Raw genomic sequence first — 19,693 nt, forward strand, 5'->3', positions numbered from 1 at the left:
AGTGTGTGAGTGTTGTTTTCATGCCATATTGAGCATCTTCTCTTCTCTGCCACCCTCAAAGGGAAAGGGGGAGGAAGGTTGATTCCTTGCACGAGTGTAAGTGAGAAGCTGATTCTATATTTGTGTGTATCTCCCCTGATTTGATTTTATGATTTTTGCCCCAACGGAGCTGCACTAGTATATGTGTTTGTATAAGTTCGTATCACTCTCCCCTTTGCTGATTAGTGTTGTCTATCTGATTTCCTAGTTACAAGAGAGGAATGGAAGATTGTTCCTGCCTCAGTGGGTTGTGCTTGATGGGATTATTTACAAATTTTGATACAAATTATGATGTATCTTGAAAGTGATATGGTTGCTTTAGGTGAGCCAGGTTTTGGCCACAACAGTACAAATTTAGGACTCAAAAATGTTGTTTTACACAATTTACCCTATTTTTATATTGAGACTCCAGCAACTAAAATCATGTGTATGAGAATATTTTGTTGACTTGTTGTTTTCTAAATTCTGCTATACATCGCATTATAGAAGCATTTTGGGGTAATATTTTTGAGAATTAATGATTGAGACTCTCAGCAGGTGACTGTATCTAACAGACGTTGTCTAAGTTGGGAGCTAAGCAGAGTACTGGGATGGGGACCACTATGTATACCAGGGATGGACAATAAACTGGGAAGTCAAGAAACATCCCAAAAGAAGACAAGGGCAAACTATTTCCATACTCCAAAAATACTGCGTGGTTGTATCCATGTAGTCACCAGGAATCAAGCTCAGCTACAGGCATTTCTACCTTTACCTGTGAAAGTGACACAGTCTCATAGATCTTCCTTAAATGTAACATTTGTCTCTTATGAGATCTTGAAGGGTAATAATATTTACTGCTGTACAAACTGGGGCAGGAGTTGGTTTTTGTTTCCCTCACCCCAAAGCACAAGCTGTGGTGAAAGTGAATGACAAGACAGCAGTACAGCAGCGTAATTGTTTAGTATGTCAGCTGTGCCCTATTGTTCACTGTACTTTCTGTCAATCTTACCCAATATGTATCTATCTACAAGGATTCTCACTTAGGAAACAAAATATAACATCTTCCACAATTGGACTTCAGAACTTCATCGTTACATCATTCTGCAAATGTTAGTTCATAGATTACAGTGACTCCTTGCAAGGCACTGCCATTATTGCCTGGGTCCATTTGGATCTGCAAGAACAGGAATGGTAGTTTAAGTATTGCCTCTGCCCATTGAACAAGCTCTGAAGTAAGAGCATGTCATGATTTCTATACTAAGAAAGCTTTGAAATCTGGTAGAGTTTTTAACAAGGATTATTTGATGCACAAATATTTCTAGCACTTTTGTATCCAGTGCTATTGATACAATAGTTCTGGCAAATTTTCAAACAATTTTTAGAACGGAATGGGGGATCTTTAATCTACAAAGAGTCCATCATGACTGTAGAAGATTGTAGCTGGCTCTAAATTAGATAAGGGATGATGTCAGAACTAAAAGGAGATGGAAATTTCAGCATGTACCTCTTCCCAGTATGTCAGCCCATCCGTTTTCTACCCTCTTTCTTTAGCATGTGCCTCTCCTTGTGTATTTGCATATACATATGCACACAAAGTAGAAAAGGAGGTGATTCCCAGAGGAATGTTCCAAACGAACAGACTAGGCACACAGCTTTTGGAGAGCCAGATGAATACAGCAACTACATGAAATTCTGTATAGTGTTACATGTGCTGCCCTCTGGCCAAATTCCTTCCCCTTCTCACTCAGTTCTCTGCTATGTGTGTTAAGAATTATTTCTTTGCTAAGTATAGAAATTTATAAAGCTCAGCCGGGGCCTTACTTCCATTATAATTTTTTGCTGCAGAGAAGGAAAAACGAGATTGTCAATGTATTGTAAATTCATTGAGAGAGACATTGGATCTACGTAATGCCACTATAGAATCACTCCAGAAAGCTGTTTCTGAGATGGAGATGCTGTGTTCTACACTCAAGGTAGGTTGAAAGGTGCCAGGGTTTATACTACGATTGTCATCTCCAAAGTGGAAAGTTAAGGTACAGTCTGTCCATTGTTTATCTTGGGCTAATCTTGCAGTGCCAATTTTAATATAGCATCCTTAGCTAAAAAGGATTGGATGTTAAGATAAAGGAAGGTATCTGCTTCCTTTATCTTAAGGGAAGGGGAGGAAGGTATCTCTCTCAAGAGTGTTTCACAGCAAACTATAGTAGCTCAAATGTTGCACAAGGATAGAGAGCAATTAGATCAACACGTATAGTTGGATTTCAGTGCCAACCAGACCCACAGAGCATAGCGAATAATCAGTAAGGATTATACTCCAATAACATCTATATGGGCACAAGGTGCCCATGTCTACTGTAACTCAATCCTGTACTGACAATGGTTTTCTGTTGCTATTTTGAGATAATGTCTTCTCTCATTGCTTAGAAATATATTTCCTAAAGCTAATGTCTTCCATTAAATGTCTGTTTAGAATTGGAAGGGTTGGGTCTTTGTTCCTTTGAATAAATGTTGATTATGGCCTCCAGTCCATAATAAAAGATAAACCAAAAAGCTTAAATAAACTGCACTTCATTGTACATTCCTGATAATGAAGTCGGATGCAACTATGACCTACAACAAGTGAAAAGTCCTTAAATCCTCACAAGGGATGTCAGTGCAGGCTTCCCCCTGGAAGGTTAAGGAGAGGTGCTGTTTTTTCTTTCCCTTATGTCCAGTGAAAAGTTGTTCTGAAAGGTTGTGCAGTCTTTCAGAATATTGTGGGAAACGAAGAACAACAGGAAAAGCAGAAATTGCCTCTTTTGTCCTTCCAGCAGAGCATTCTAGGAATGGATTTCTATTGATGGGAAACCAATTTGATAGGGAGATAAGCAATATACCCATAGACCAACATCGTGATTTTAAAAAAAGAGTCTTCACTCAAATAATTTGATTGTTCAACAGTTGGAGACATTTAAGTGAGAGATTTTTGTTTCACAATTGTTTTCTGGAATTGATATAGATTAGTCATAAGTTCTTGTTCCTGCCATTAGATCTTTGTGTGACTTTAATAAGTTGGATGGTGCTTAACCGATTGCTGTTCAAAGTTATATTTTGAACATGCATGTTCAAAAGAAAGATGGAACATGTATAACAAGTATGTTGTCCTTTGCTTTTTTTTTTTTTCAATATTGTAACTTCTCCTGAAGAATGGATATTGCAGTGAAGACTTTAATTAGGCATACATTTCCAGCACTGAGATTAACCCCACTCTATTACTAGAGCTTGCAGATCCCTTCCATTTTTGGCTATCAAAATAGTGCCACCAGCATAGCGTAGGTTGTTGATGTTTTTTCCTCCAATTTTAAAACCATGCTCACCTTCCAATCCAGCTTCCCTTCATATATATTCAGCATGTAGGCTGCATATATAAGGGGAGAGTATACAACCTTGTCTCACTCCTTTGCCAGCCTAAAGCCAGCCTGTTTCACTATGTTCTGTCCATACTGTGGCTTCCTGACCTGTGTATTGGTTTGCAATGAGACAATGAGATATTCTGAGATCCCCATTTTTCTAAGCGCATTCCACAGCTTGATATGATTGACGTGATCAAGGTCTTTTCTATAATCAATGAAGCACGTACCGATTTCTTTTTGGTATTCTTTGGCTTTCTCAATCACTCAGTGTGCATCAGCAATGAACTTTAATTTCCAGACATCCAAAATGTAGATTGTGAGCTGAAGCATTTGAGATAGCTCGAGGTTAAGTCAGTGTTGCTTTTATGGAGCTGCCTTCCATACGTTAATGGTGTTTCTTTTTTCAGAAACAAATGCGATATTTGGAACAGGAGCAAGAGGAAACAAAGAGTGCAAAAGAGGAAACTCAAAAGTTGCGAAGGAAACTGAAATCTATGGAGAGGTTAGCAAAGAAGCTTTATCTATCTTATAGACAATATTCTAGAAAATATTTGGTTCCAATTTCATGCACACTTATTTGAGAATCATCTCTTTTGAATACTGAATTAATATCTGCTAAAAATAATACTGCTGTATCCAGAAAATTGCAGTGTTCTTAATGAAAGGATGTATTTTTAAGTTTTCATTGCTCTCCTAAGAACAAGCAAAACAGAGTGTATGTGTGTTATAATATCACAATAGGATACTTACCTTTGCTAATGCCACCATTGTCATTCTGAATAATTACTGGATTTGCTGGACAAGTCCTATTCTAGTCTGCTTTAGTCTATACTTTAATTTTCCTGGACCATGTATGTATTCCCAGTCACTCACCCTATTCCTATTCATGGATGTGTTTGAAAATGGTCCAGATGAATAGAATGGACAGAACTTTAGTACTCCAAGGTTCTGATGGCTCCTCATTTTTCAAGATATATATTAAGTATGAGAAATGGCATATGAATGGCATATATTGTTCATATTTCTCAATCCAATAGGCTGATTATAAGCAAAGAACACAAAAGCGTAATTGTTCCTAAACTACTTAGAAATGACCTGATTACTGAGCTCGTTATTAGTTGTTCAGTGTTTGGAACTTCTAATCTACCAGCAGCGCAAATTCCATAAGGCTGAAACGCACTAGTAGATGGTTGAGGAAAGCTTTGGGGCAGGGTGGTTGGAATGTTTACCATTCTGAAATACAGAATGAGCTATTCCCATTTTTACTTTGTTTTAGTATGGCTAGCTGAGGTGGAAAACCCCTAACCTACCTGCCTTCTTTCCAGAATTGAGACCCTGCTACAGGGTCAGCGTCCTGAAGTGGAAGAGATGATCCGTGAAATGGGAGCAGGGCAAGCAGCCGTGGAACAGCTTGCAGTCTATTGCATCTCACTAAAAAAGTAAGTTAGAAATTGTGCTGGCTTAGGCATTCTGCAGAGTACCCTCTAAAGAAACAGTGAATGAGAAATAAGAATAATGTTGGTACTCTGGGAGAACTCTAGCTATAGTACCGAGATTTGAAGGATATTTTTTATTTGTTTGGCGAATAATGTGCTATCCACTCCATTAAGGGCCCCAGGAGGCTTACAAAAATGCTATAAAAGATAAAAACATAAAAAAGCAAATAATTTAAAAAACTGTAAATATTCAAACTTTTAGGATATTAAAAGATCTGGATGGATAAACAGATTTTGAGACCTTTTCCCGCTGGCAGTTTGTTCTATAACATGAGCCCTACTGCTCTCAAGGTGGCATAAATGGAAGATTTTCAACACAGCAAGCATACTATTGTTGTATTAGTGACACATCATTGCTATGGAAACAGCTTTCAGAGGTTTGCCAGGGTGTTTAGGAGGTGATTGTTGGATGGGAACTGAGGAGATGGACGATTGTCATGATTTTGAGTAAGGCAGCACGGCCTCTGACTATCTCCCCTGTGCAGAGCAAAGCACTTCACGCAGCTGTGGCACAATAAGTGTGGTGTACTCGCTGGTCCCTACAGAGTGTGTGACAGGTCTTTCTATTTATACCATGTTTAATTCACAGCTTGTGCAGGCAACATTTAGATAGCAAATGGATCATCACAACTTTTAATTATGAGCTATGGCATGAAGTGTCTGCATTGTAGCCAATAGTTTCAGCACTGTTTTATAATACTATTAAAATGATTTCACAACCTAAACTTTTTTTTAAAACAAAAAAGTGTCACATATCATTTCAGCAAGGTGTAAATTCAGTAGAATGTTAAACATTGCACATAGGTAAAGATTGTTCGCTTTGGGTTTTGATATATACTTTTCTGCCAGTCTAATGCCTATTCCAAACCTAACAGTACTACCTTGTGAAAGCAAGTTTTCTCACCTGCTCAGTGGTGTCAGTGTGTTAACACTGTGCAAATCAATGTTGGCTTGTTCAACATTGAAACTGCTTGTATATATGTAACAGGAACTTTTGCAGCCACTTAAACAATGAATTGCAAATTTGTCTACTGGCTCTATTCTATCAAAGAGGTACCTGCTTGGAAGCAAGCTCCATAGGTTGACTGACTAATATTGCCCCTTCCAGGGAATATGAAAATCTGAAGGAGTCCCAGAAAGCATCAAATGATACAGTGGAGAAATTGAGAAAGGAGTTGTTTTCTGCTAATCATAAGGTAAAGGTTGCATTGATATTCCTGCAGATGCATGCAGAGGCATCTATTTAAAATTCATTCTCTGTACTGTTCCCTAAATACATTTTTTGCTCAGCCAGTTACATAGCCAATTTAGTAACTACCTATTAACTGGAAAGTTAAGTTCAGCTGAACCTTCCTAATTCAAAATGTCACTGTTTCCCGTATAACCATGCAACACACCCAATAGTGACAAATTGTTCATCAACTTCTGCACAAAAAAAGAGAGAAAAGCCTAATGGAGTGTGGTTCATACCAATCAGCTCTTGCTTATTAAAATCAGTGTCACCAGAGAGCACACCACTTTCAGAGGTCAGCCAGAGGTGGTCAGTAACTGTTGGTAGTGATTCCAAGTTACCATACTTGCTCTTTTCCTACACTCTTTAGTTAAGCACTGACTGCCCTGAAATATCCATGGTCAATAATACCGTCTTCTCAATGGGATAAACAGAGGCACGTGTCCTAATTAGGATGTGCCTTACTGTCCTGTTCTGAGGAGACTGTATGCTCAGGATTAATAAAAGAGAACATGAACCCAAAAGATTAACTCAGGATGACAGATGGAACAGAATTATTTAATGTTGCTGAGCAATAGTCATCCATTCACATCCTCCCTCCACATTGTGTTCCATGGTGCTTGAGTGGATGTAATTGGTAATTGGAGATTGGGTGACTAGACTATATCTGCCCTTGTAACATTACACTGTAGAGACATTGATATCTGAGCTTACTTTAGTTTCTTGGTAATTATTCTATGAAAAGCTATAAGGAAAAATCACACTTAAAATCCTGTTTTTCCTGCCTATTTGTTCCTGTTTGGGAATGGTTAAAGTAACAGCGTCTATTAAGTCATATACCCAAGGGCAGATATAGGAAGTGTTGATGGCTGGTCAAGCTCCCCACTCGTTGAGATAAAAGCTAATTAGATGATGTTGGAAGACAGAGAATATTGTTGGAGAAAAAGGTGAAGTCTGAGAAGCAAAGCACTTGTCATTGTCAGGAAACTTCTCTGTTTACCGACAGATCATCCGCATCTTTATTTCCTCAAATGTCTAAATTGCATTTGAGATCCCTCCTTCCCAGAGCCTGATTCGTTCCAGTCCTTCTTTGCTTGCTCTGAGTTCTTCAGGATTAACTCTCCCTGGCAACCCTCAGACTTCAGGCCATCAGGGTTGGCCCCATCTACTGCCTGGCAGTAATATTTTGCCAAAACAGGAACTGTTTATGCTATCCCATTTTATAATTATTGTTGCCATGTTCCTTGTACTACCTATCTTCCCTTCCTCTCATAGTACATATCAAGGTTTTCCTTGGTGCAGGCAGTAGAGAGAAAGAACAAACAAGAGCTCTACCCTCCCAGTAAGTCTGTTACCAGTTTTACAAAAATCTGAATACAGTTCATAATATCAGGAAGGAAAAAATATTCTGCCTTTAGATTCCTGAGGTTGCTGCTGGAGCATACTCTAAAATCATTTCAATATTAAATCAAACTAAAAATCCATTCTCCCACCCTGTACCATTATCTGTGGATTCCTTACTGACAATGATTCTTTCCAGATCCTCAACTACCAGGGAGAGCAGAGCACATACCGTTTTATCTATAGGTCACCGAAATGTATAGAAACAGTGCCAATTATTCTGTTTCAACATTGATGGGTGCCTAACACAGGCACATCTCAACAGAATATATACAATTGCATGAGCGCATCTGGTTGATGGTTAAATTGTTGGACTAGAACTGGAGAGGACCAGGTTCACGTTTATGCACAGGAACGAAAGTTCACTGGATAACATTTGAATTAATCATTCTCTCTCTGCCCACTCTACCAAATAAGGTATCTGGAGGGTACTAGGGCAAGATACAGGAAAGAAGGCTAATAAAGAATTTCTTTTTTGAGCATATACTGGGAATGGCGAAAATTAATTATATATTTACGAGGTTCTCTTTACAAGTAATAAAATAGAGCTGCAGCATACCTTGATAGCTTTTCACTGACATTTAAAAACATGAGCCACCCTGAAGCTCCCTCTGCAGGTGGTTTGATGGAACAAGAAATTATCCCTTCATAGGTAAGCTGTTCGTATTCAAGATGGCTCCCTCAGATTTCTGTTATAATGTGATAAATTTTAAAATATTGAATCTGGGCGTGTGCTTTTATTAAGGACAACTGTTGTAATTCTTTGGATATATAAAACTTTGTGTAATTTTATTCCGCATTGGATTCTGTTTTTCTGATACATAGTTTTTAATCTATAGCTCCAGAAAGCTGTTCTAGAGTTGGAGAAAACAACTGAAGAACTGAAAAATACACAGGCAGATCTGAGAAATGCAGATAAAGAGATCATGGTAAGACTTTCCTTTTAACCTGTATTCAATGCATTATTTGTGTCCCCATTCATAATTTATACTCAAAATTCTTTTCAAATATTTTTTCCCATTGAAGTGAAAACATGCAGATTTCTCTTCCTGAATATAAACACAGAATCAATATAAAACAGAAAATATAAACCTTGACTTTAATAGGTTTTCTTGTTTTTTTATTTCCACTCTTTTTTTTTCCAGAGTTTGAAAAAAAAGATAGGAGTCCTACAAGATACGATAAAAGTGCCATCATTAACCAGTGAAGCACTCAAGCGGCTTGTCTCTGAAAGGTTAGCAAAGGGAGAACATTACAATTTGAAACAATGGAGATAGTATGTCCTAAACTGTATACAATACATGCAGACACTTATAGAATGTTGAACCAATCACTTTGGCCCTTTTAATAAAATTCAGTATTTTGCCATTTACCATAGCAGTATCTAGATACTGTAATCCTAACAAAATGACAGAACAAACTTGTTTCTTCTACTTTCATATTATTTTGTATAAAAATAATTTTTCTGTTAAAATGCAGAACCTCTTATAGTAAGATGTGTTTGATTGTGGTTTCAACTCTTAGCAGCCACATAGACAGAACTTCTCCAGAATCATCTGAGCCCAGCCTAGTCCTTCAAGTCTTCCAATGGTGCTCCCATTGCTACTATAATTGAGTCCTTGCTGCTGGCCCTCTTTTTCTTTCCTTCTACCTTTGTCAGTATTATAGACTTCTCAAGAGACCTAGGTCTTTGCACAATGTGTCTAAAATATGATAATTTGAGCCTGGTCATGTGTGCCTCAAGTGAGAACTCTGGATTGTTAGTTATGTTTTCTATTATAAGGAGTGTATTTGTCTGGATGTATGCGACCTTCTTTTTTTATTGTTTTCTATATTTAGTGTAAGTTGTCCAGGGTCATTCTATATTTGGGCAGCCTCTAAATCTTGTTAAATAAACAAAATATAGAAAGTGGACACAATTGGAGGCTAAGTGGCTGACAAATCAGAGAACAGAACTGATACCCTTTATGAAAGCAAGAGATATAAGATGGGTAAACCCAACATGTATCAATAATTTTCTTGACTGTTCTTTCTGTTCTGTTTCCTGACTGTTCTTCTCAAATCCTGACTTTAAAAATTTGGAAGTACCAGGGGCAAAAATTAGTTCCATCTCCTTCCCCATTAATGCCAGTTACAGATTATGACTCTTTAATAATTTATCAGATAATAATTTAGCAGGGCTATCTAGGTAAGTTTAGAGACAACAAAAACTTTTCTTTTTTTTCCTTTTTTTTTTAGATTAAGGGATTATTTTATAAATAATCAATGCCAAAAGATACATTAAAGCAGAAATTGACATGTATGAACCTTAATTGTTTACAAATGAATGACACTAATCTTTTTGTTAAAATATAATACCTAAGAAAACAGCATTGTAACCTTTGAAAATCTTGTGTTAGTCCTCTAAAGCAATAGTATCCAAAATATATAATATCCTGTTAGAAGTTGTTGGAGTGGAAGCAACATCTCACAAAGAAATGTGGGAATCAGACTTAAGACATAATATCGCTGACATACAATGGGCTCATACCCAACTCCCCAATACCCAATTGATTATGATCAATATCAGCAAAAATCAGAATAAATTACTTAAAAATGATTCACAGATGGCATTACACCCCTATACAAGTACCTAAAATTACTGGGAAAGGCCCATATAAATGTTGGAAATGTGGCAAACCAAATGGCACCTATATGCATGTAGGTCGTCTCCTGAGGTTGTACCAAGATTCTGGATAGTAGTATTTAGAGAGATTAATTATACAGATATAGGAAAATTTTAACTTCCTATGTTTATTGACATTATTGAGTGAGGCAACTCAAAGAACTAAAAATAACGTAACTGTTCAGTTCTTCAGTTTCTTCTGACCTCTTCCAGTTTGTTGGGCTACTGTGTCATTCTCCAGATTTGTTGCATAGTTTGGTTAGAACCTTTACTGATTCTTCTTCAGTTGCTTGCCATATTTCTGTAACTATTCCATCAGTTCCTACAGCTTTCCAACTTGTAATGACCAGGGCACTGATATGACTTCGTCTTCTAGTACTAGAGGTTCTTAAAACAGGAGTATCTTCTAAGGTATCTGGATGATGGAATCTCTACCATACAGAATTTCAGAATACTCCTTCCCATCTTTGTTTGAACTTTATAGAATCAGTTACTATCTGTCTATTGGTGTCTTTTAGCATACCAAGTCAAGGTTGGAACTTTCTTCAGAGTTCAGAAATCTTTTGGAAGACTTCCCTTGTTTTTCTGTGTCTGCTTCCACCTTCTATTTCTTTACAGGTGTAATACTGCTTCTTGTTTCTTCTCTGAAATTCTTTGATAAGTTCTGTCTTTCATAGCTTTGGTTTCGCTTCTCTTCTTGGCAATTTCCGTGGTTTGTTCTGATATCCAGTTTGCTTTCTTCTGTTTCTTCAACTTTGGCAGTCTCTTTTCACGTTCATCTTGAAAAACTTATTTGATTTCCTTCCACTCAGTTCCCCTGGTTCCCTAACAATGAAGTTCAGGACTTCAAAGTGATTCCTGATGTTCTCCATGGAAACTGGTGGCTTTGTTTTTCCATTTTAGCTTGACTTGGAACTTGCACATGAGCAGTTTATGATCTATCCACAGTCAGCTCCCTGGCCATGTCTTTGATGTTATAACAAAGCTCTTGCACTTCCTTGTACCAATAATACATTCACTTTGATTTCTGTGTATTCTATCTGGCAATTTCCATGTATATTGGCATTGTTTTGGTTGTTTGAAAACTATATTAGCAATAAAGAAGTCACTGGCAGAAACTGGTAAGTTATCTTATTGCTTCATTTCTGTTTTGTAGGTCATACAGTCCAAGCATATTTTCTTCCTTACTATTTCACCTTTGATATTCCAATCACCAACCACAAGCAGCCCATCATGCTTACATGTTCTGTCAGTTTCAGACTGAATTTGACCAGAAGACTCATCAACTTCTTCTGCATCTGTGGTTGAAGCATAAACTTGGATATCTGTCATATTAAAGGGTGGTCTATAAAGTCTAATTGAAATCATTCTTTCATTGACTGCATTGTACCTAAGTAATGTCTTTTCTATATCCTTGCTGGCTATGAAAGCAACATCTTTCCTTATTTGTTTTTCATGTTCTGAGTAGAAGTATATGGTCTTCTGACTGAAAGTGTCCAGTTTAAGTCTAACTCAATCTGCTGACACCTAAAATGTCAGTTATTATTTGATTCGTTTAATCTTTCACTGTTGAGCTTTCCCATGTTCATGCTTCTTATATTTCAAGTTCCCACTGTAATTCCATCTTTTCAGCTTCAGATTTTCTTTTTCTGCATGATAGCATCAGTAAGTAGACATCCAGAAGGCTTTAATCTAGCAGCATCATAAATACCATTAGTACTCCAAAAGATTCTCAGCTTTTCCTTTATACCATGTTGAATGCCATCTGATCTCAGGGGCCCATCACCCAGCACTATATCATCAATCACTTTGTCTGGTCTATCCATGTGGTTTTCTTGGTAAAATGCAGGAATGGTTTACCACTGCCCTTGCCATTGTCTCTAAAATGATCATCTGCCTCCAACAGGATCATATGCCTTCCTATATTGCTGCTGCCCAATATAAATGCTTGCTTGCTTTAATTAAGCAGCTGGTATGATCTTCATGTCTTTGAGGTGACCCTGTTGGGAATATATACTCCTGGTGAACACTCCCAGTATTTTTTGCTCATTCATCCCAGGGACACTGCCCTACCATAATGAGGCAGGGTAGCAATACCTGAAGGAGAAGATGTGTTTTCCAGAATATTAAGATGGGATATGAAGATACATGTAGCCAGGATGCAAAGTATGAACACATAATACTTTATCATGAGTTTATTTTTTTTAATGGGATTTCACCGTATCTTTTTATATGGCCTTCTCCTTCTGATATCAGTACTAAGTTTTAGGCTGATAGCATATGGAATAGGCTAGAAGCAGAGAGGGATGCACATGTAGTTATCCAATTCATCATGTTACACCTTGTGATACTTGCATAATTGGTATTTACAGCCCTGCTCCTGCAGAATTTCTGAATCCAAAGTTTCATCAACCTGTTGACAATGATGAGATTGACCTTAATGCTACCTTTGATGTACAGACTCCAAAGCCTCACAAGGCAGCTGTTGCTCCTGCCAAAAAAATCAAACTAGATAAAAAGCCGTAAGTACTCTTTCTTTAATTTTATTAGCTCTATATTGTTCAGTCTGCCTTATATTCCATTTTATGCATATGCTGCAAGCAATTTTTCAATCAACTTAAATTCTATGCTTATTGCTTTAGAAATAAAATATAATTTAGAAGCTTTCAATCTCTGTAGAAATACTGTATGCCTCAAATATAACTGCATTTACAAATATTATTGCCCTTATTTTTATGATTTCTCAAAATGTCTTATAAAAGCCATCTCAATTTATTAATTGTTTCATAACAAAGAACTCTAAAAGGATAACTTGCAAGTCCACTATCTAAAGGTGACTGAAGTCCAAGAAGAACGAGAAGAAGGGTACAAATATATGTTGTTTAAGTTTCATACTCATATATGACTTGTAAATTTGCTATGCTAAACTAGCATACTAACATACATACAGTCCATATTACTAACCAGAATTTTATCTATACAGTGTTTCAGCTGAACACTAAAGGCAACAAAGGAGGGCTTTTTCTCCTCCATGTTAAGAATTAGGTTAGGACTTCAGCCAAAGAATGAAGAGTAGCTGTAATGCAGAAGAAATAGATGTTCTGAATCCTCTACTTGTTTTTCAGATTATAGGCTGTTCTATGAGCAAGAACAGTGAAAATCTGAGAAGTAAGGGCTTATTACAGTAACATTTATTTTTTACATGACTCCTAGTTACCCCTACTTTTTTATCATTCTTCCTCAGCCAAATTATTTTTGGGGTGAAAGCTTAGAATAAGACACATTTAGGGCACATCTGAGTGGCTTCATCTCCAAATAAGGAGCTACTAACTTTGTGCTCTATGTGTGTGTTTTAGGACGTCTGTGACAAACTTATCAAGAGTTCTAAAAGGAGCAATGGAGGTACTTTTTTTTTTTTCTAATCGTATGGCATAGCAATTCGGTGTTCATCCTGCTTTTTCTTGCTGGGAAATCCTTGTGAGGTCCAGCAGCCAGATGTGTAGACTATTTAGCCGTGACAAGTCACGTTGCCCGGGGTGCACCACGAGGAGGCTAGTCTACATGGCACCAAGTTGGGCTGAGAGAACGTGACTGGCCCAAGGTCACCCAGCCGGCTTTCGTGCCTAAGGCAGGACTAGAACTCACAGACTCCTGGTTTCTAGCCCAGCACCTTAACCACTAGACAAACTGCCTCTCTACAGAGGTATGGTAATTAATACATTTAGTCATATTTGCAGCTTGTTTGCAATTGCTTCAGTCCACTGTCCTTCAAGGCTATATTGAAATAGATACTGTTTCTCCAGACAGTCTTATTCGAACACTGATTAATTAATGACTTTACTGCAATACATGCCTTAAGTGTTGTGTCTCTTAATGCTATGATTAGGGCCTGAGGGGCATGCTGTGTGCCAGCTTTGAATTCTTTCATCTTTTTTTCTATACTGTTCTGTGACCCATTTGCCAGTACCAGAGCTGCTGACTCTGACAACTTTAAAGCTGCCTGTTTTCTCAAGGAATATTAGAAGAAGCCGGTTTCTTTGCCACAACACCAGACTTAACTGCGTATTCGTTGCCTATTAAATATTGTATTTGGAAATACATTAATTTTAAACCTCCTATTTCTTTAAAAAATATATCAGAACTGCTGTACTGACACAGATGACGAGCATCTAGAAGATCTTTTACCTTCTTTTATAAGGAAGTCGGTCCTGTCCAAGAAAACTCTTGTAAACAGCGTACCTCAGAAAAGCACAGGAATTGTAAGTATCATTCGAATGACATTAGCAACAAAAGGGTACAGCATTGGAGGGTTTCTGATCAATAGTACAGTTAAACTCTGAGGAGCTTGGGTCTTAGAATTTTAACTATTTTCTTAATATTTTAACCATGTTTAAAATACCTACAAATCTTGAGATTCTCTTAATGTTACTGGCATCACCCTGATTTGGTAACAAGCTTTTCAGAACTCAGTTTGCTATTAGAGTAATTGTATATCTGATTGTAACTCTCATTCCTGTTACTTCTCTCACTGTCTTGAAAAGAAAGTATCTTTTTTTCTTCCATTGCTACCTACATGGTTGGTATATCAGCATCTTATATGCTGTCATTCTAATCATTTTAGTATGATTGAAACTGCTTGATACATCTTTATGAGGTTTGCAGATGTTTAGAACTAGTGGCCAATCTGTCATTTTTGGCATGTAGAGTGGACCGTATCATCTTAGTCTTAGTAAAGCCATTAATTTACTGGCTATTAATTTCATTTGGAACACAATTTAAGGTCTGATATTGGATTTTAAAGCCCTTATAAATGATGCTGTGCCCATTCTGCCTTCACCCATACATTTTAATTCAGTTTCTTAGAGCTTTTTCACAGTCCCACCCAAGTTCAGATGTTCAGGAGAGAAACAGAGCCTTTTGGTGTTGTTGCGCACATTATAGAACCACCTGTTCAAAATGGTATTTGACCCCTTTTACTGTCTTCTTCAAAATAATTACTAAATTCTCTCCTAGGTAAGAATTGGATATGATGGTTTAGGAGGCAGAACCAAGTTCATTCAGCCTGTATCCTTTATGCATACTTCTCAGACATTAAGACTGATTTCCAGTTTTAGATGTATTGCTGAGGAATATAGATCACTCAATGAGAACAGTATTTTATACAAAATAGTTTATTCAGCATAAGGAGCAGCTGGGAAAATGGCATCTACTGGGGGGAAATTACCTCTATGTAACAACCACTTTGAATTCATTCTAGCAATGGTCTTGCTATAATATAGTTAGTGGAAGAGACAAATATAGAGAAGACTTACTACAATTCTTTCTTGCGAATTTACCAGGCTCTGAGAGTCAAAAATCTCTACAGATCATAAGAAAACACTGCTTTATTTACAAAAACAATATGTTGTTCTCTGTTTGAGTGTAGTATGTGAACTATGTAAATTTGATGGGTACTCTGGGCTGGAAGGTTAAAACATTTGATCTTACTACTGGTACCTAGAATTAAAACAATCTAATTAGTTCCCCATGTGAAATATTCTAAATCAGCCTTTCCTAACTTAGTGCTTTCCAGATGCATTTAAAATATATGGAGAACATCAGTTTGGAGAGTACTTGATTCCATTTTTCAAAAAATATTTGGTTCTTTTCCTTGACTTGTTTTAGAGTTTCCCAACAGAGATTCGGCCTCTGACTATGAAGAGCAAGAAAAGAATTGTTTCAAAGCAAACAGGAATAATGCCTTCTGCTTCTGGCATCAGTCAGACTAAACTAGACAACTTCCTTAAGTAAACATGGATCTCCTTAGATTACAGATTAATAAAGAACCTGGATTATCTACTACAGTAGGTAGATGACATGATGTGAGTCAGGACAAATGCACAGTGAAGGCCGCCGGTCTCTCCATTGTTCTTTGGTCATCTGGTGTTCAATTATTTTTTCCTTCAGACAACATGGACGACTGGATTTATTATGCTGCCAGTCCTTGGGGCAGGATGGAATTGAAGTTTCAGTTCTAAAATCCTTTAGCCAGTTTTTCTAGGTTACTGCTCAGTTTTCTAATCCTGATGAATTATGGTTTGGGAGTATCAATTTACTAAAGACACCAACAGCTATATTTGCAATTGTACTATCAACATCTTTATGCTTTATATAAGAAGAGAATTTTCTCACAACTGTCAAGCCGTGTTAGTGTCCTGAATGACTGAAGAAAGAAATATTCAAGGAAAGAACTTGGTTCGTGTCTTTCGCCTACAGATGTGAAGGATTGGGGAAAACAGCAATAGGCTGAAGAGGGTTTTTTTTATGATCATATTTCTGTTTCACTGCCTGTACTCCAACATAGAATCCAATGTGTTTCATACTCTTACTTCCTATCTTCAAAAGTGCTTTGGAGCACGAACATGGCATCTGTTCAAATGCCTTATAGCAGCTGTGACTTTTCCTGGGCTTGCAGAGCAATTGCACAATCTGAGGGAAAGATGCAGCTGCTTGAAGGTGTTGCAAATGGATGCTACGTTTGCACACTTGCACTCTCTAAAGTGCAATTGGAGATCAAATCCTAAGTGCTGCACTGCCTTATTAGGAGCTATATTTATAAAATATACAGGGATGACTTTGGAGATATTTGTTTTCAATATTTGGGCCTCTTGTGTTTTTTTTTTTAACTCTATGAACCTAACTATAAAAGAAGATGCTATTTGGCCCACAATGTTTTCTTTTGCTTTCATTCAGACTTCATTCAGAATAATTCCAGAGTTAGTTTGACAACTTCTTTGAATAAGAACATTCAGATATATTTTGCTCAAGAAAGGACTCTATCCTTTGAAATTAATGCTGCTTATTGCTTTAAACTTTGGAGCAAATCCTTTGGAATCTGCACATTTTTTCAGCTAAAGAAATGTTGCTGCTCTAAGGCAAATGTCCAATTTTCTTTGATATTGGCAGGAGACATCTTTTAACTAAGAGTGAGTTCAACTTTTGACTCTGGGGAAATCATTTTCAAAAAAAAAGTTTCTAAATTAACCCCAAACTAAACCACATGTGGAACTATGGCATTGGTGTACCTGACCCTTAAATGAATTAATGAATAGTACTTTTGTTTGAAACTTCTAACTAAACATACAGTATGTACATATTGAATAAATGTTCATGTGCAGATGTAAAGTCTGTAAGCAGCTCTGTTGCTGCATATACAGGCTTATAAATTGCTATCTGTAGATAAGTCGTGACACCTTAAAGATCAACACATTTCTTATTGTATAACTTGTCATGAATCATAGTCCACCTCATCAGATATATCGTCTTGTGATGGAGTATAATACATATTATACATATGCACAAATGGTGTCGCTTGTGGGAGGGGGAAGGGGGAACAATAAAAAAAAACAAGAGGTAAGAGGCAGGCTTCCTTTATCTTTACATAGTCAGGACCTTCTCTCCAAATAGAGATTCTTAGTACAATGATAAAACCAAAACCTGTAGGGATTAAGAAAAGCAGAGCCCACTGGGACACTCCTCCTTCCCAAGTTCTAATAGCTGGTTTTATTAAAGTTCCAACTACTTCAGTTGCATGTAAACCCTAACTTACAAATGGCCTGGGTTGCTATCTGGATAGCCTCTATTTTGTCACTATTTTCCTAGGCATAATAAGAGGAAGGATGTCCCCCCTGTCTTCCCAGCTGGAAAACAAGTAAGTTCCTCTCTGTACCTCATACAGGAGTAGAACATTCTGAGCTTTCGCACCCAGATTCCAGCAGCCCTAGTAATCATTGCGGATGTATTTACCATGCTGGCCTAGGTTCTTTGGGGGGTGGGGAAGAAAAAAAAAACAAGACCCAGTTGATATTGGTAACAATTTAGGACATTAATTGTGTTTCCATTATATGCTTACGCATAGTGAACCTAACCACAATTTACTTGGTTAATTTAGTTATATGGGATTGTGTGATCTGCACCAACATTCTAGGCTAAATTGTGACTGGTTACTGTGTGGTTTAGCTTACTGTGTGTGACAGCCAGTAAATAGACCCAAGGGTATCCAGTGATCTTCATATATTAACTTTTGGGCTAACTCTTCTTGCTCCAAGTAAAGTTCTGTTTTTGCTATGCAACATATATATGTATGTATGTTGTATAGCATATACATATATATATATATATATACGTATATGTTGTATAGCAACATATATATATGCTATACAACTTATATATATATAAGTTTTCCAAATATTACTAGAACAGGGAACTCAAAAGGGGAAACATCACAAGTAGCTGCTACTGAAATTTTTATCCCGCAAAGCAAAACCATTTGAGTCCAAGGATCCCCTCAGGTCTCCATGTCAAAATTTCAAAATTGTTTTATGTCTTTGGGAAACATTAATGAGAGTTCTATTCACTTTACTAAATTTTGTATACCAAATGCAACATGTTCCAGGGAAACACAAAACACAGAGACCACAATCCTTCATTAACTTTTTTCCCAAATAAGGAAGGTCCAGTTCAGCTTCACTGGTGCTTCAGTTGAAAATGTGGCAGCTTAACCTTGGTAATTTACTTATTGCTTCCAATTAGTAAGTTGAGATTCTTTTCACTTCGTGTTCTCCCTGTAAATATGTGCTTTTTATCAGCAGGTAAGTATTACAACTAGAACAAAACTCTTCTTCCTATTTAGAACTGGGATTACATTCTCAGCTATACCAGCCTGATCATTATAAGAAGCCTGCTGAGTTAGTGACTGAGTTCTTTAGTTGTATTCATGGCTTATTGAATAAATCACATTTGGCTGAAATGATATAAGCCAAGCCAAAGCAAACTCTTGTGATTCAACACAAAGTATGCTCACAGACATTACGATTATTTTGAGGAATGTCCTAGAGTCTATTTCTTCAGGATGGTTGAAGAGAGGCACTTCTACACTGATCTTGCTTTAATAATAGTGTAATATTTTAACTCCCCAAATACTCCTAAGAGTAATCCAATTATGATATAAGTAATACCATTTAAATGTTGGGAATTGTCATTTTGACACTTTTTCTTCAGAAGCTTTCTATATTCTGGTTTTATTAGTTTTGTATTAATCATACCTGATGTTTCAGAGCAGTTAGCTCAAAAGTAGCTGTGAACTATGAGTTCCTATAGTCCATAGCTGTTACTGAATAACTGGTTTAGGGAGAAGCTTTATCTGCACTTATCTGATCATCCACATCAACCACAATTATATTGGAAAAAATGTTTGGGTGTTTCCTTTGTTCAGCATATAGTCTCTTCCTTCAGCTGTTGCCTAGTACAGAAGGCAAATTGTAATCTAAAAGTGACTAAGATTAAAACAGTCATGAGTAGAATAAAATAATCAGGATATGGTATGGATTCTTAATAACCAAAGGTATTTTTATTGTGATGCTATTATTGATACAAGGGCAGGCCCAGTTTTCATTTTCAATAAAATGTCATTATCTTCTTCCATGTCTTGCATGTTTTTATTTGTACT

At 37.0% G+C, this 19,693-nt stretch overlaps 1 protein-coding gene across 1 annotated transcript in view; it reads left to right on the forward strand.

Moving 5' to 3' along the window:
- TRAIP (TRAF interacting protein) overlaps nt 1-16,354 on the forward strand; it is a 34,167-nt gene extending 17,813 nt beyond the window's left edge. The window contains exons 6-16 of the mRNA XM_063292006.1: nt 1,867-1,994; nt 3,821-3,915; nt 4,739-4,852; nt 6,018-6,105; nt 8,381-8,470; nt 8,687-8,775; nt 12,579-12,728; nt 13,563-13,608; nt 14,346-14,465; nt 15,220-15,270; nt 15,871-16,354. Coding sequence (XP_063148076.1) covers nt 1,867-1,994; nt 3,821-3,915; nt 4,739-4,852; nt 6,018-6,105; nt 8,381-8,470; nt 8,687-8,775; nt 12,579-12,728; nt 13,563-13,608; nt 14,346-14,465; nt 15,220-15,270; nt 15,871-15,996 — 1,097 coding nt within the window. The 3' untranslated portion in view covers nt 15,997-16,354. The remainder of the gene's footprint in view (nt 1-1,866; nt 1,995-3,820; nt 3,916-4,738; nt 4,853-6,017; nt 6,106-8,380; nt 8,471-8,686; nt 8,776-12,578; nt 12,729-13,562; nt 13,609-14,345; nt 14,466-15,219; nt 15,271-15,870) is intronic.
- The last annotated feature ends 3,339 nt before the right edge of the window (nt 16,355-19,693 follow it).

The sequence above is a fragment of the Candoia aspera genome, chromosome 2, assembly GCF_035149785.1.
Source record: "Candoia aspera isolate rCanAsp1 chromosome 2, rCanAsp1.hap2, whole genome shotgun sequence".
NCBI lineage: Eukaryota > Metazoa > Chordata > Lepidosauria > Squamata > Boidae > Candoia > Candoia aspera.